The sequence below is a fragment of the Pristiophorus japonicus genome, chromosome 7, assembly GCF_044704955.1.
Source record: "Pristiophorus japonicus isolate sPriJap1 chromosome 7, sPriJap1.hap1, whole genome shotgun sequence".
NCBI lineage: Eukaryota > Metazoa > Chordata > Chondrichthyes > Pristiophoridae > Pristiophorus > Pristiophorus japonicus.
The window spans coordinates 98,383,057-98,400,445 of NC_091983.1; the positions used below are offsets into that span (position 1 = coordinate 98,383,057).

A 17,389-nucleotide genomic window follows, 5' to 3' on the forward strand; every position below is an offset into this window, starting at 1 on the left:
AGTCTGGTGAATCTTCGCTGCACTCCCTCAATAGCAAGAATGTCCTTCCTCAAGTTAGGAGACCAAAACTGTACACCATACTCCAGGTGTGGCCTCACCAAGGCCCTGTACAACTGTAGTAACACCTCCCTGTCCTGTACTCAAATCCCCTCGCTATGAAGGCCAACATGCCATTTGCTTTCTTAACCGCCTGCTGTACCTGCATGCCAACCTTGACACCCAGGACTCGTTGCACCTCCCCTTTTCCTAATCTGTCACCATTCAGATAATAGTCTGTCTCTCTGTTTTTACCACCAAAGTGGATAACCTCACATTTATCCACATTATACTTCATCTGCCATGCATTTGCCCACTCACCTAACCTATCCAAGTCACTCTGCAGCCTCATAGCATCCTCCTCGCAGCTCACACTGCCACCCAATTTAGTGTCATCCGCAAATTTGGAGATACTGCATTTAATCCCCTCGTCTAAATCATTAATGTTCTTCGTTTCACACCCTGGCGGGATGATAAATGCTGTTTCTAGGTGTGAAACGGGGTGGCCAGGATTTAGCGTTCAGCCGGAAGTTTCGCAAATGGATTTGCGGCGGCGCTAAAACTTACCGCCCCGCCCTCTGTTTTGACTGTCAGTATGACGTAAATCGTCGTGCAAGGCTGCGCTAGCGCCCCAGATGGAACTTTCGGCCCTCACGCCTCATTTAACGATCGCCCCAGAAAACAACTGAAACAAACAGACGGTCCCAGGGTTCAGCAGGACCTACTGGTGGCATATTTAAACGGAGGCTGGAGGATCTTGTATCGCAGTTGTCAGTGACTGCTACGGTTGCGCGCAGAACGCTGCGCGAGGCCCTGAGTTGCAAACAGCTCTTTTATATGTCATGACACTTTGCTTACAAGGTCAGTGAGAGATTTCAATGGGAGCAATACTCATTCTCCAGCAAATCATGTTGTTTGCTATTCGCAGGCGGCTTCAAACTGGGAAAAGGGTTCTTGTCCATGTTGGGCCACGGAATCAAAGAGGTTGCAGACTTTTGGGAAGGAGTCCTTACCCCCCATAGGTTTACAGGGAACATCGTTCATACCTCCACATCTCTGATGTGCAGTGTGTTAGAAGGCTGTGCTAACAGAGGTATGCCAGTTCTGACAGGCAGACCCACAGCCTACCAGCACCAACAGGACTGTGCTGCCCGTCAAGGTGAATGTGACTATGCCTCTGGCTCCTTCTAGGCAGCAGCAGGGGACATATGAAGCATCTCTCAAAACACTGCACATCGCTGTATTCGCCAGGTTACAAGGGTTCTGGACAGCTGCAGAATGAACTTCATAAAGTTCCCAATGAGCAGGGACAGCCAGAATGAGAGGGCTCCAGAGTTTGGATGATTTGCAAGCTTCCTCAAGGTTCAGGGTGCCATTGACTCACACGTCACCTTGTGAGCACCATCACACATTTATTGCACGCACCCCTAATTTCATGTTTGATGCCCTCCCCAACATCACTACTACTGTTTGGAGGTCTGTACACAACTCCCACTAATGTTTTTTGCCCTTTGGTATTCTGCAGCTCTACCCATATAAATTCCACATCATCCAAGCTAATGTCCTTCCGAACTATTGCCTTAATTTGCTCCTTAACCAGCAATGCTACCCCACCTCCTTTTCCTTTTATTCTATCTTTCCTGAATGCTCAGGGATGTATTGTAGCTCCCCTCCTGAGTGGTCCAGGCATCTGAAGCGTTGCTTAAGCACAATTAAATGTTTTCTGGACCACATTGCATGTGTCTCCGTGGTTCTGATTGTATCACTTCTCGGCCTCGGTGTGAGTGTCACGCAGCGGGGGGGGTCATCAGCCAGGTGGCTAGACCATATCAGTTATCACCAAGCATTCAGCATTGTCCTTATGGCTGACTCTTAAAGATATCAGAGACAGCGCTCTGACCCAGGATGTGAGCCTCATCGAAGCTGCCCAGACATTTGGCATTCACAGCCAATATGATCTGATTGTGATCGACAACTAGTTGGACCATCAGGGAATGAAATCCTTTTCTGTTACGAAAAAGCTCTGAGTCCTAAGAAGGTGCCCTCATGGCGATGTGAGTGCACTGTATTGCTCCCTGCACCCTGGGCAACTTAGCAATTTGGTAGAATGCCCCAGCCCTGTCAGTCTGAGCCTCCGTGGTCATGGGAAAGCTGATAAAGTCCATCTTTCGAGCGTATAGGGCCTCCGTAACCTGTCTAATGAGTTGCATGGTGAGACAGAGGGGAAATCTCGACCGCGGAGGCCCGAAAGGAACCGGATGCGGAGAAAGACAGTGCTGCGGTGACCTTGACCTTGACCGACACTGAAGACCTGATGGCAGGCTGCATATGTGGCCTGATGAGCTCACATAGTTCATTCATCACCACCTTGTGGAAGCACAGTCTCCAAAGGCAGGTGTGCTCAGACATGTCAAGGTAAGACCTCTTTTTCCTGTAAGTGCTGGGTGTGTATGGTCTGGACCTCCTCCTCATTCTTGCATGTCTTAAATTGGGCACATAATGATGTGCATCACACATTGAGCTTTTTGCACTCTGCAGCAGCTGTGTATTAATCGATGCAGGCTGAGAAATGGCTGGCCCCATTGCAATGAAAGTAAAGTAACGATTGGTCAGAAGCTATAATTTCCTCACTAAAATCATAGGCAGTCCCTCGAAGCGAGGATGACTTGCTTCCACGCCAAAAAGGAATGAGTTCACAGGTGTTTCAGTGGAGGACCTAATATTCCAGATCCCAAACTACATGTTGAAGGGTGGAAGATTCCTGTGCATGGATTTTTTTTAACGTGTGGTGGCCGTTGCACACCAGCCACCACATGGACTTGACAGAGCTAGGTCTTGGTCCAGTGGCAAGGATTAAGCAAGACAACTGGAGACCAGTTCTGCTGCACGGACCTAGTGCACACACATATCGCAGTGTGGACTGGCCCGTGCTGCCCCTGGGCCCACTCCTCTTCTGGACTCCGAAATCACGCCTCTCCTGGGCCCTGATCACGTCACTCCACTATTTCTCGCCGCTCCTGCACCCCAACCTCGCCGCTCACTAAAATACACCTACAGTAAACTCCCAATACTCCAGAGTCTGAAAATATGTCTGTTGTATATGGTCACTTCACCTGAGAAGAACTCCAGAGTCAATCCAAACTACCCCAAAGTTGAAGCAGCCTTTTGAATGAAGCGACTTGCGATTTATAAAATGACACCCACACCGCTGTGATTCGTTCAGAACAGTTCCACTTTTTCTGAGCGATGTTTTGGGCGAGCCATATTGTGGGCGAGATGTATGCGAGGTGGTGAAAGTGACGCTGGGTGATCTCCCGGGCGTTAGTTTCGGCAAATGTGATCTTTACGACAAAAAAAAGTGGACGGGCGGGTATTATTGAATCTCGGCGTTAATTACGTGCGGAAACTAATGCTGGGCGATATTATGGGCGTTGATTTTGCCCATTCTGATGATTCCGCCCAAAAAAAGTGGGCGGGTGATATTTTTTCCCAGCATTACGTACATGGGGAAAGTAATGCTCGGCAATAAGTGTCCGAAAAATGGGCGTCAGTTTCCATTTTGTGGCTAAATGGGCGATATCTGGGCGTTATACATCATTTCAGCGGTAAAATGGATGTTAAGTGGACGTTATGCATGCAAAAAAAGTGGAAAATCTGGCCCTAAATGTTTTACCAAGAGACAAATGTCAGAATTACTCTCATTCTGCTTGCTAAACACTTTTGAAAATATCCATTTAGCTGTTCAAGGAATATAACTCTGATTCTGCAACTCCTTGCTGAATAGAATTCAAAGCTTTCAAAATATTCAAGACCATATCAGAACTGGATAGTTGTAGAATAGCTAGTGGATGTGGAAGGTAAGGCAATGGTTCTGATGAAAAAATATGAGAATGAAACTTGTTCGTTTTTATCAGCATTGAAACCCTGACATTAAAGGGCTAAATTTTACCCTGCCCATTTTGTGGGCAGTTAAAATGGCCAGTGCAACTTACTTGCACCAAACCGCTGTCTTCCCACAAGTTGCTATCTTAACCTGCTCCTCTGAAGGGAAGGGAAAGGAACCTTCTTTAAATATGTAGACGACCTCATTGAAGACAGACTGCAATTTTAATTAGAAACCGGTTGTGGCTTCAGCACGATGGGAGAAGCCCATACCCGATGGAGAAAAAGAAAGAAAGACTTGGATTTATATAGCACCTTTCATGATCACTGAATGTCTCAAAGCACTTTACAGCCAATGAAGTACTTTTTGAAGTGAAGTCATTGTTGTAATGTGAGAAACACGGCAGCCAATTTGCGCACAAGTAAGCTCCTACAAACAACAATGTGATAATGACCAGATGCTTTGGGTGGGTGATCCAGTTTCTGATCAGGTACGTGGCGTGTGTTGAGAGCGGAGCGTCCACTCCATTTCCTCAGCGCTCTCGCTACGTGTCGTGTGATGGAGGCCGCCATGTTGCCCGGCTACCTGATCAGAAACTGGATCACCCACCGAAAGCATGCACTGATCAAAAGTGTATCATCACCATTGGCATCATGGAGGATTCTTCAGCGTGACTTGGAGAACTTGTAGCAAACAAAAATTGTGACAATGGTTTCATAAGAAAATGCCGCCAAAATAATTGTATGCAGCTCAAAGTCAAAATGCAGATAAATCTTTTAGAGAAGATGGTAACTGACAATATTGTGCCTATCATGTAACAACATACAAATTATCATCACATTGTAGTTATTCATTCTCATGTATGTCCATGCTCTTGTCTGTTTTGTTATGGTAAATGCAGTTGCACTGGAAGAAATAAAGGTAGGTCTCAGTTTAGTACGTCCATTGGGGTTAGAAAAATAACTTCTGTTTCATAATCGCTACTATTCAGTTACATGTGTAAGAAATCTCGCAGAAATTTTAAATGGATTACAAGGTTCCCAGGCTCCTATACCTGTGATTGCTTATTTTACAATGTTTCCAGCAGTCTCTTGTGTGTCGTACAATAAGCCTATTTTGTTTCTTTTTACAACTCTATGTTCATGAGGAAGATACAGTGAACAGAGCAGTCAGTTGGAAGAAAGCATAATGATTCAATTATTTTGTTTCCGATTACTATTGTGATATTGGTCCATGAAAATAAGGAAAGATAACACAAGTAGGTTAATATCTGGTTTTGCAATACTACATTTGAAACAAAGCAACGCATTTTGCATTCAACATGATTGACAGAAATCTATACACTGTCAGTGATGTAACATATAGATTGCAGGTTGCGGCCATAAAAGGAGCAGCGAGCAGCGGCCTGGGAGCAGCGTGGAGGCATGCCACCTCAGGGAGCTGCGAAGGCAGCAAAGAGTGACGTCATCAAGGTCCAGGTCGGTAATCGGAGCATGGGCAGATACAGCAGGAGCGGCGAGATTGGGGCGAAGGAGCAGCGAGAGACTGTGGAGGGATGTGATCGGGGCCCAGGGGAGGCATGATTTCGGGGCCAGGGGCCCAGGGGCAGCACAGGCCAGCCCACACTGCGATATGTGTGCACACTAGCTGGTCTCCAGTCGTCTTGGGTAATCCTTGCCACTGGATCAAGACCGAGCTCTGTCAAGCCCGTGTGGTGGCTGGTGTGCAACGGCCACCACACGTTAAAAAAATCCACGCACATGCATCTTCCACCCTTCAGGATATAGGTCAGGACCTGGAATTTTAGGTCCTTCGTTGGAACACCTGTAAGCTTATCCTTTTTTGGCATGGAAGCAAGTATCCTCGTTTCAAGGGACTGCCTATGATGATGATGAATGACCAGATAATCTGTTTTGTTAATTGAGGGATAAATATTGGCCAGGATAGACTGTTGATAGATTCCAAATGCACTGTCAAGGTCTATCCATGAAGTAGTGCATGCAGACATTGCACCTCTCCATACATACATGCATACATACATACATACATACATACAATGTACAGCACTGAAACAGGCTATTCGGCCCAAGTGGTCGATGCTGGTGTTTATGCTCCACACAAGCCTCCTCCCACTCCTCTTCATCTAATTCTTTCAGCATATCTTTTTATTCCTTTCTCCGCCCCCCCCCCCCCCCCCACCCGCTCCCCTTGAGCCTCAGTCACCTTTTTACAGATATTAGCATCAAAAAACATATTTCCAACCCAACACATTGACAGTTCTGTGATCACATCAGTCTCCTCTTGATAATGCATCCACTGAAACAAGCATTTATTGCTATGAAGTTCTGCTTAACGTCATTGCAAGCTAAAGGTTGTCCGTGCATTGATGTTTGTCAACAGTAACTCCACACCACGCTGCCAGAAAATCTCAAGACCTGCACGCACTAAAATATCAAACTTATTGCATTTGGCCAGTTCTGAATTTAAAATCAAAACATCTGAACCGTAACAGTCGAATGTAATTGTTACACCACCCTTCCCATTCACATGAGGCTATCAAACAGTTAATAATCCCACAAACTTTGCAGTACTCACTCTCCAAGTCATCAATTCCAATATCACCAGCGCTGGTAGCACCCATCCTCTTCATTTGGTTCAAGTGCTCCTCATACTGAACACCAGTGTTTGCAGAGCAAGAGAGGTCTTCGATGATCACATTGAATTCATTCAGGACAGCATCAAATTCATCCTCATTCCACAAGGAGTTGCCTTTATACGATGAACACATGGTGACGGGCTCAGTTCCGCTTCTCTCCAGGGAGCTTTAACAGTGGTGTGCACAATGCTGGAAGCAGATTTAAATGATCCTCTGTGACTCCAGTTGTTTTTCCTCTGGCTGTGAAAGTAAGAATAGTCATTAATTGTTTGAACTATGAGGTTGGTTTAGTTGGTAGCATGCTTACCCCTCAGTCAAACTGTTGTCAATAAAAGCCCACTGTGGTCTTCAACATATTATTTAGGCTGACAACTCATTGTCAAAGGGGTCATTGTTCAAATGAGTTATTCAACTGAAACCCTGCTTCAGGATGTCCTGAGGATTTGAGAAGGTACAATATAAATGTAAGTATTGTTTCTTGAAAGTTCAGGATAAATTTTGCAATATAAGTAATATTCAGCCTGCATATTGTTTGTGGTGTGCTTCATGTACATAACCTCACCATCCAGAAGGACATTCACCTCAAAATCAATGAGGAACAGTTTTAGGCTGTTATTAGGAGCAAAGAGTAATTGTGCTGGAAGCTGGTGCACACCTTTCTTTCATGGTGCAAATCTAAGTTGAGACATTGCACACTCAGTGGGAGATCCCATTATAAACATTGTGCACAACCATTTCCGTTTTGCACACACACTTTCATTATGCTTAAATTGCATGGCAGACTTTTCTTGAAGGTCAAGGCGGCAGCTAAAGAACAGCAAGTTGATGCTGAGTTGTCCAGACTGAGATACTCCTCTGCTTTTAGGGGTTTCTGAAATGGTTGCGCATATAATGTTAAAACTAGGGGGAAGCAGCTCAGAAATTACAGAATTGGATAAAATATACAAATGAGTGGAACAATGGCAGATGTTTGGTATGATTTGCAAATGTGACCACTTTGCATTGAGATTCTGAATTGCAGTCATTTATGCCAATTAGAAATAATAGTGGTCTCAACACCAAGCCCTGGGGCACCCTGCTCAGTACTTCCCACCTGCCCCTACACATCCTGACATACATTCCAGAGATGGTGGTTTATGCCTCTGAAATAAGCTTTCCATTGTTGTCATGTTTTTATCTATCATCTTTTACAAGTGACTATTGTCAGGATTTTAACTTGGAGGCAGGTAGGAAGTGAATTTAATGACAAGGCCTGATTAAACATGTTTTCTCTGTTTCCTCCCCCTGCAGCCACCCAGATTGAAAAGCTGTCTGGCTGTCGGGCAGGTCGGCCTTCGGCACCAGACTGCTACCGGGGAGCAAAGAGGAGGGAGGGAGGGATCAAAGGCTGGGATTGGAGGGGTGGTCAGAAAGTCAGGATCAGGGGGAGTTGTAATGTCAGTTTTTGGAGGGTCATTGGAGATCAGGGGAATTGGAAGACCATGATCGGGGTGAGGGGGAGGCCAGTTCAGAAGGCCAGGGGGGGGTTTGGAAGCCTGGGATTTGGGGGGGGCAGGTTCGGAAGGCCGGATCGTTGGGCCGGGTGTGGGGAGGGGGTGGTGGTCGAGGGCTGGGGATCGGAAGGCCGGAGGGGGAAATTGGAGATTGGAGGTCTCGTGCAGGGGTGGGGGCGATGGTGGTCAGAGGCCTCGGGGGCGGAGGGGGGATCGGATGGAGGTCGGAAGGGTTGGAGGGTGTCTGATCGTGGGGGAGTTACCTGACTCCAGCAGGTAAGTGGAAAGGCAATTCCCTCCTGGATCCAGCAGTCCTCGCCTTCCTTTAGCTGCTGCATTCCCCGAGACCTGGGAAATACGGCTGGCCAGGGTTAAAGTTTAAAATGGTGCTTCCAAAAGAGGCACGCAGCCTTATTATAATATTTAAAATGCCAACGCACCTCCTGGAGGAGGGTTGGCCACCAGCCCCCCACCCCGTTCTGCCTCTATTAAAATCAAAATTGGGCGGGTTGGGGGTCAGGATTCAGATTGCTACCACTTTAACCTTCCGCCCAACCCAAACCCGCCAGTTTTTCGGGGTTAATATTCCCCCCATAGGCATGTTATGCAAACATGAAAACCAGATTGAGGTTTTCAAATTAATAAGGCTCAGGGAAGTAGAAGTTCAGTCAGGGCGATATGTATTGGCACAAGATAGAGAATAAGAGGACAATTCTAGAACATATACAAGCAGGATGTAAGCAAACTTCATGACTGAGAAGGTGATTAGCTTTTGGAGCAGCTTACTGAGAGAGGGTGCAGAGGCAAGCAGCTTCGAACCCTTCAGGGTAAAATTGGATAAAAATCCTAAAGAGAAGAGAAGATGGACCAATGTTCTCGTCCAGTCTAAAGATTCTCCATGCTTCTAGTACACTACCAGAGAAATTTATTTTCCTAATATCTCGCTGTGGCTCTAACACATGTAAAACTGGCTCACCCATCTCAACAACAACTTGTATTTATACAGCGTCTTTAATGCAGTGAAACGTCCCATGGTGTTTCACAGGAGTATTACACGTTCCTCTAATAGCATAAGGACATAAGAAATAGGAGCTGGAGTAGATCATTTGGTCCTTCGAGCCAGCTCTGCCATTCAATAAGATCATGGCTGATTTTCTACCTCAAATCCACCTTCCGGCACTATCCCCATAATACCTTGGTTCACTGTTTCATGATATCTACAATGTTTGACTGACCTCACCAATTTACATTACATCAGTGGAAGTACTACAAACCTATTCGGGTTCTCCTGCAATGATTCATTTTGATTTGTTCATGCAGGTGCCTCGGTATGTGTGTTACTACATGGAACCATGTATCTTTCTCTGACGACAACGCCTTGATATCATTCCAATCGCATCTGATTTTTTTCAAGCCAGTTCCTGCCGAACAGCATTGAGCCATTGCCTGGGACAATCCATAGCGGTAACTCGTGAATTGCACTATCATACGACACTTTAATTGTGGCACTGCCAATCACCGTTATGAGTTCTTGGGTGTACGTGCGCAACTTGGCATTGACTGGACTCAGCCTGGGCCTCACAGCCTTAGTATCCCACAGCTTGTTGAATGCCCTGTGGCTCATTATCGATTGACTCGCCCCATAACCAGTTCCATCAATACCGGCACCCCATTAAATTTCACGTTGATCATTTTCGGTTTGCTCTTAGTTAGGAATGAGTACAGTCCATACACTTCCTCCTCTGGTATCTCAGATTGCGTATCCGGATCCGCGCTAGTCTGACCATCATCCTCCATGTGGTGTGTCACAGCACGCTTGTTCATCTGCGAACACTTGCGTTGGAGATGCCCCACTCTCAGACAGGCTTTGTAACTATATTGCTTAAATCGGCACTGCTGGTGCCAGTGATTTCCCCCACAACGCCAACACGGAGAAATTGGATGCATTCCCGCTGGCGGACTTTGGGCAGCCACAGGTTTGCGTTACGCAATCAGGTAAGCCCTGCCATGTGCCGCTTTGTATATCAGGCACTTTGGGCCCTAATAAAGCAGAGCCAAGGTCATACCTCTTGGAGTTAAACAATACTCAGTCTAACAGTTATTGCATACACAACAACGGTCAGATCAGTTTCTTCCAGCAGCTAGCTGACACATTTCATTTCACCCAACATGATTGCACCTGCACCCTCACAGTCCACCACTTTGTCCACAACCTTCCTATGCTATGTAAAGTCCAACCCAAACTATGAGAGCTGGCTGAAGACAGGTATGTAAAAATGGTGTGGTCGAGAACACATCAGGAATACGGTGCAAACCCCTCGCCTCCAGCTTGTGTGCCTGGTCTCACGAGGCCTTGGGCATCCCCTACCCCGGGCTTTCCACCCTCACCCCCGCCTCACTGGCGTAGGGCAGAGCAACCCCCACCCCTGCCCTCCCCCAACCATTCTGCCCATCACAACCTACCTTGCTGGGGACCATTTTTGTGGGTCCCTGGCGGCGGTGGCCAGAACTCCCACCAATTTTGACTCCAGCCTGCCGGCGATGATGTAATTTATGCCAGCTTCACAGCTGGAGCATGTAAATGAGACCTGGGAATTCAAATCTCCTGGCCCTCACTCTCCGAGGGGTCCATGTAATTCATCAGCCACGTCAGCACCTGCTCCTGCAATTCCTGCCACAAGTTAAAATCGTCTCTTATGTTTGTGGTGCGATTCGCTGATGATGTTTATTGATTTGCAGGTGATAAAATATTTGCTTTACCCTAAGCTCAAAATAACCTATTTTAAACTCTTTTCCTTCTCACGTTCTCCACACTGAGCTAACATCAAGACTCATTGCATACTCTGTTTTAACTAATTTATTTTCCTGGATCTCAAAATGGTAGGACTCCTCACCTTCTTCAGGTTTAAAAGCCAAACTTGATGGCCCTTCCAATACTTGCTAATGTATCTAATCTTTCCTCTGTTTTTCAGCCCTGGTGCTGTTTGGCACTATGGACCTTGGTTGCTTCATTTTTCTTTGACAATGATAAAAAATATATCACAGATTAATTATTACCTATCGTGCATATTTACACAAAAGTACTCATTTCACTTTCTCTAAACAGATAAAGTCCAGGAATACATGGGATACAAAGACAGTCAGTCAGTCCAGAATCAGAACATTGATAGTTTTAATCTGGACTTGAAAATTTTAGATAATTGTTTAAAAACCAAGTGGACACTTCAATCAGATAGATGTTCATCCAAAAGGAATGAGTATATGAAATGAGAAAGGACCAAGCTGTACAAACGAGTAAACGCCCAATAAGATTGTGAGTACAAAACTATTCGGACACCTTTACACATATAAGGGTCCATTCGCTGCTCCGTGTGAGTACTGCTCCCACTGCAAGTGCTCCGTTAGTGGTAATGTTGGTGTGGTGGGGAGGTGGGGGTGGGGGTGGAGTGTGAGGGTGATGATGGTGTAATGGGGTGCAGTGCGAGCGTAATGATGGTGTAATGGGGTGCAGTGCGAGGGTAATGATGGTGTAATGGGGTGTAGTGTGAGGGTAATGATGGTGTAATGGGGTGCAGTGTGAGGGTAATGACGGTGTAATGGGGTGGAGTGTGAGGGTTAATTGGGGTGTAGTGTGTGGGGTAATGGGGGTAGGGTGTGAAGGATAATGACTTTTATAAACCTTGCCTATTGTTCTTTGATCCAAGGAGCAGGTTAAAAATTATGGAGAGGATCAGCTCCTGTACATCACAGCAACTGCGACTTATTGCATTCAGGGTCGTATTGGTCTTCCATTTCTGTAATACAGGTAAGCACCTTAATTCCAGTTATGCATAAGAACATAAGGAATAGGGGCAGGAGTAGGCCATACGGCCCCTCGAGCCTGCTCTGCCATTTAATAAGATCATGGCTGATCTGATCATGGACTCAGCTCCACTTCCCCATCCGTTCCTCATAACCCCTTATCGTTTACGAAACTGTCTATTTCTGTCTTAAATTTATTCAATGTCCCAGCTTCCGCAGCTCTGTGAGGCAGTGAATTCCACAGATCCACAACCCTCTGAGAGAAGAAATTTCTCCTCATCTCTGTTTTAAATGGGAGGGCCCTTATTCTAAGATCATGCCCTCCAGTTCTAGTCTCCCCTGTCAGTTTAAACATTCTCTCTACATCCACCTTGTCAAGCCCTCTCATAATCTTATACGTTTCGATAAGATCACCTCTCATTCTTCTCAATTCCAATGAGTAGAGGCCCAACCGACTCAACCTTTCCTCATAAGTCAACCCCTTCATCCCTGGAATCAACCTAGCAAACCTTCTCTGAACTGCCTCCAAAGCAAGTATATCCTTTCATAAATATGGAAACCAAAACAACACACAGTATTCCAGGTGTGGCCTCACCAATACCTTATATAGCTGTAGAAAGACTTCCCTGCTTTTATACTTCATCCCCTTTGCAATAAAGGCCAAGATACCATTGGCCTTCCTGATCACTTGCTGTACCTGCATACTATCCTTTTGTGTTTCATGCACAAGTACCCCCAGGTCCCACTGTACTGCAGTACTTTGCAATCTTTCTCCATTTAAATAATAACTTGCTCTTTGATTTTGTCTGCCAAAGTGCATGACCTCACACTTTCCAACATTATACTCCATCTGCCAATTTTTTGCCCACTCACTTAGCATGTCTATGTCCTTTTGCAGATTTTTTGTGTCCTCCTCACACATTGCTTTTCCTCCCATCTTTGTATCATCAGCAAACTTGACTACGTTACACTTAGTCCCTTCTTCCAAGTTGTTTATATAGATTGTAAATAGTTGGGGTCCCAGAACTGATCCCTGTGGCACCCCACTAGGAACTAGTTGCCAACCAGAGAATGAACCATTTATCCCGACTCTCTGTTTTCTGTTAGTTAGCCAAACCTTTATCCATGCTAATATATTACCCCCAACCCCGTGAACTTTTATCTTGTGCAGTAACCTTTTATGTGGCACCTTGTCAAATGCCTTCTGGAAGTCCAAATACACCACATCCACTGGTTCCTCTTTATCCACCCTGTTCGTTACATCTTCAAAGAACTCCAGCAAATTTGTCAAACATGACTTCCCCTTCATAAATCCATGCTGACTCTGCCTGACCGAATTTTGCTTTTCTAAATGTCCTGCTACTGCTTCTTTAATAATGGACTCCAACATTTTCCTAACCACAGATGTTAGGCTAACTGGTCTAAGTTTCCTGCTTTTTGTATGCCTCCTTTTTTGAATAGGGGTGTTACATTTGCAGTTTTCCAATCTGCAGGGACCTCCCCAGAATCCAGGGAATTTTGGTAAATTACAACCAATGCATCCACAATCCCTGCTGCTACTTCTCTTAAGACCTTAGGATGCAAGCCATTAGGTCCAGGGGATTTATCTGCCTTTAGTCCCATTATCTTACTGAGTACCACCTCCTTAGTGATTATGATTGTTTTAAGTTCCTCCCCCCCTATAGCCCCTTGACTATCCACTGTCGGAATATTGTTCGTGTCCTCTACCGTAAAGACTGATACAAAATATTTGTTCAGAGTTTCTGCCATCTTCATGTTCCCCATTAATAATTCCCCGGTCTTGTCCTCTAACATTTACTTTAGCCACTCTTCCTTTTTATATACCGATAGAAAGTCTTGTTCTCTGTTTTTATATTTTGTGCCAGTTTACTTTCATAGTCTATCTTCCCTTTCTTAATCATTTTTTTAGTCGTTCTTTGCTGGCTTTTAAAAGTTTCCTAGTCTTCTGTCCTCCCACTAGTTTTGGCCACTTTGTATGCTCTTGTTTTTAATTGGATACCGTCCTTTATTTCTTTAGTTAGCCACGGATGGCTATCTTTTCTCTTGCACCCTTTCCTCCTCACTGGAATATATTTTTCTTGAGAGTTGTGAAGTATCTCCTTAAATGTACAGCACTGTTCATCAACCATCCTACACTTTAATCTATTTTCCCAGTCCACTTTACCCAACTCTGCCCTCAAACCTTCATAGTCTCCTTTATTTAAGCTTAGTACGCTGGTTAGAGATCCAACTTTCTCACCCTCCATCTGAATTTGAAATTCAATCATGCTATGATCACTCATTCCGAGGGGATACTTTACTAGGAGATTGTTTATTAATCCTGTCTCATTGCCACACTGATAATGAATTGTAAACATGTATGTTTGCGTGTGCATGCACATGTGTCGCTCACACATATGAGCACATGCACACAAATGCATATGTGTATATATATGCATTCTACTTATAACGACTTAAATCAAAATAAGAAGAGATGTAAAAGACCTGCTGACTCATTGCCACACGCTCTAACTATTGCACAAAGTCTAAATCTACATTAATGGGTTAGAGTACGTGATTGTGCAAAGAGATTGATCCTGATATCCTGGGGGAAGATGTCTTATATCTGCTCTGTGCAGTAAACATGTAAACTCATTCTTTACACAATTTTACTGCACCACTCACAGAGGAAATCTGTCCCAGACATGTTAGACATAAGGAAGCAGACATAGGATGACTTCAGAGTTTAGGAAGAATAAGAGTGCATAAGTACTCAGACAAGCACTGAATGTGATACCTCTAGTTCGAATAAAAAAGTAGAAGACTGCAGAAAGGTTATATTGGGGAGAGAGAAGTGTACCTGTGGTGTTATCAATGATTTACCCTCAGTCCCAGTGTACCTGTGGTGTTATCAATGATTTACCCTCAGTCCCAGTGTACCTGTGGTGTTATCAATGATTTACCCTCAGTCCCAGTGTACCTGTGGTGTTATCAATGATTTACCCTCAGTTCCAGTGTACCTGTGATGTTATCAATGATTTACCCTCAGTCCCAGTGTACCTGTGGTGTTATCAATGGTTTACCCTCAGTCCCAGTGTACCTGTGGTGTTATTAATGATTTATCCTCAGTCCCGTGTATCTGTGGTGTTATCAATGATTTACCCTCAGTCCCAGTGTATCTGTGGTGTTATCAATGGTTTACCCTTAGTCCCAGTGTACCTGTGGTGTTATCAATGATTTACCCTCAGTCCCAGTGTACCTATGGTGTTATCAATGATTTACCCTCAGTCCCAGTGTACCTGTGGTGTTATCAATGATTTACCCTCAGTCCCAGTGTACCTGTGGTGTCATCAATGGTTTACTCTCAGTCCCAGTGTACCTGTGGTGTTATTAATGATTTACCCTCAGTCCCAGTGTATCTGTGGTATTATCAATGGTTTACCCTCAGTCCCAGTGTACCTGTGGTGTTATCAATGGTTTACCCTCAGTCCCAGTGTACCTGTGGTGTTATCAATGATTTACCCTCAGTCCCAGTGTATCTGTGGTGTTATCAATGGTTTACCCTCAGTCCCAGTGTACCTGTGGTGTTATCAATGGTTTACCCTCAGTCCCAGTGTACCTGTGGTGTTATTAATGATTTACCCTCAGTTCCAGTGTACCTGTGATGTTATCAATGGTTTACCCTCAGTCCCAGTGTACCTGTGGTGTTATCAATGATTTACCCTCAGTCCCAGTGTATCGGTGGTGTTATCAATGGTTTATCCTCAGTCCCAGTGTACCTGTGGTGTTATCAATGATTTTACTATCAGTCCCAGTGTACCTGTGGTGTTATCAATGATTTACCCTCAGTCCCAGTGTACCTGTGGTGTTAGCAATGATTTTACTATCAGTCCCAGTGTACCTGTTTTTTTTAAATTCGGTCATGACATGTGGGTGTCGCTGGCAAGGCCAGCATTTATTGTCTATCCCTAATTGTCTTTGAGAAGGTGATGGTGAGCCACCTTCTTGAACCACTGCAGTCCGTGTGGCGAAGGTACTCCCACAGTGCTGCAAGGGAGGGAGTTCCCGGATTTTGACCCAGCGATGATGAAGGAACAGCAATTTATTTCCAAGTCAAGATGGTGTGTGACTTGGAGGGGTGGAGGGGAACTTGGAGGTGGTTGTGCTCCCATGCATATGCTGCCCTTATCCTTCTAGATGGTAAAGGTTGCGAGTTTGGGAAGTGCTGCGGAAGAAGTCTTTGCTGATCAAGCGAGCTGCTTTGTCCTGGATGGTGTTGAGCTTCTTGAGTGTTGTTGGAGCTGCACTCAACCAGGCAAGTGGAGAGTGTTCTATCACACTCCAGAATTATGCTTTGTAGATGGCGGAAAGGCTTTGGGGAGTCCAGAGGTGAGACACTCGCTGCAGGATACCCAGCCTCTGACCTGCTCTTGTAGCCACAGTATTTATGTGGCTGGTCCAGTTAAGTTTTTGGTCAATGGTGACCCTCAGGATGTTGATGGTGGGGGATTCGATGATGGTAATGCCGTTGAATGTCAAGCGGTGGTGGTTAGACTCTCGCTTGTTGGAGATAGTCATTATCTGGCACTTGTGCGGCACGAATGTTACTTGCCACTTATCAGCCCAAGCCATAATGTCGTCCAGGTCTTGCTGCATGCAGGCATGGACTGCTTCATTATCTGGGGATTTACAAATGGCACTGAAAACTGTGCAGTCATCAGCGAATATCCCCACATCTGACCTTATGATGGAGGGAAGGTCATTGATAAAGCAGTTGAAGATGGTTAGGCCTAGGACACTGCCCTGAGGAACTTCTGCAGCGATGTCCTGGGGCTGTGATGATTGACCTCCAACCACCACAACCATCTTCCTTTGTGCTAGGTATGACTCCAGCCAGTGGAAAGTCTCCCCCCTGATTCCCACTGACTTCAATTTTAATAGGGGTCCTTGATGCCACACTCAGTCTAATGCTGCCTTGATGTCAGGGGCAATCACTCTCATCTCACCTCTGTCATTCAGCTCTTTTGTCCATGTTTGGACTGAGGCTGTAATGAGGTCTGGAGTCGAGTGGTCCTGGCAAAACCCAAACTGGACATTGGTGAACAGGTTATTGGTGAGCAAGTACCACTTGATAGCACTGTTGACGACACCTTCCATCACTTTGCTGATGATTGAGAGTAGACTGACGGTAATTGGCCAGATTAGATTTGACCTGCTTTTTGTGGACAGGACATACCTGGGCAGTATTAATGATTTTACTATCAGTCCCAGAGTGCCTGGGTGTTATTAATGATTAATGTTATTAACCACCTCCAATGCGTCAGCGCAGCCTTCGGTCGCCTGAGGAAGGAGTATTCGAAGACCAGGACCTCAAATCTGGCACCAAGGTTATGGTCTACAGGACTGTAGTGATACCTGCCCTCCTATATGGCTCAGAGACGCGGACCATATACAGTAGACACCTCAAAGCGCTGGACAAATATCACCACCACTATCTCCGCAAGATCCTACAAATTCCCT

At 45.3% G+C, this 17,389-nt stretch overlaps 1 protein-coding gene across 1 annotated transcript in view; it reads left to right on the plus strand.

Moving 5' to 3' along the window:
* The first annotated feature begins 11,788 nt into the window (after window positions 1-11,788).
* Window positions 11,789-17,389, plus strand: part of LOC139266600 (repulsive guidance molecule A-like) — a 119,516-nt gene continuing 113,915 nt past the window's right edge. The window contains exon 1 of the mRNA XM_070884196.1: window positions 11,789-11,873. Within this exon, the coding sequence (XP_070740297.1) occupies window positions 11,789-11,873 (85 nt within the window). The remainder of the gene's footprint in view (window positions 11,874-17,389) is intronic.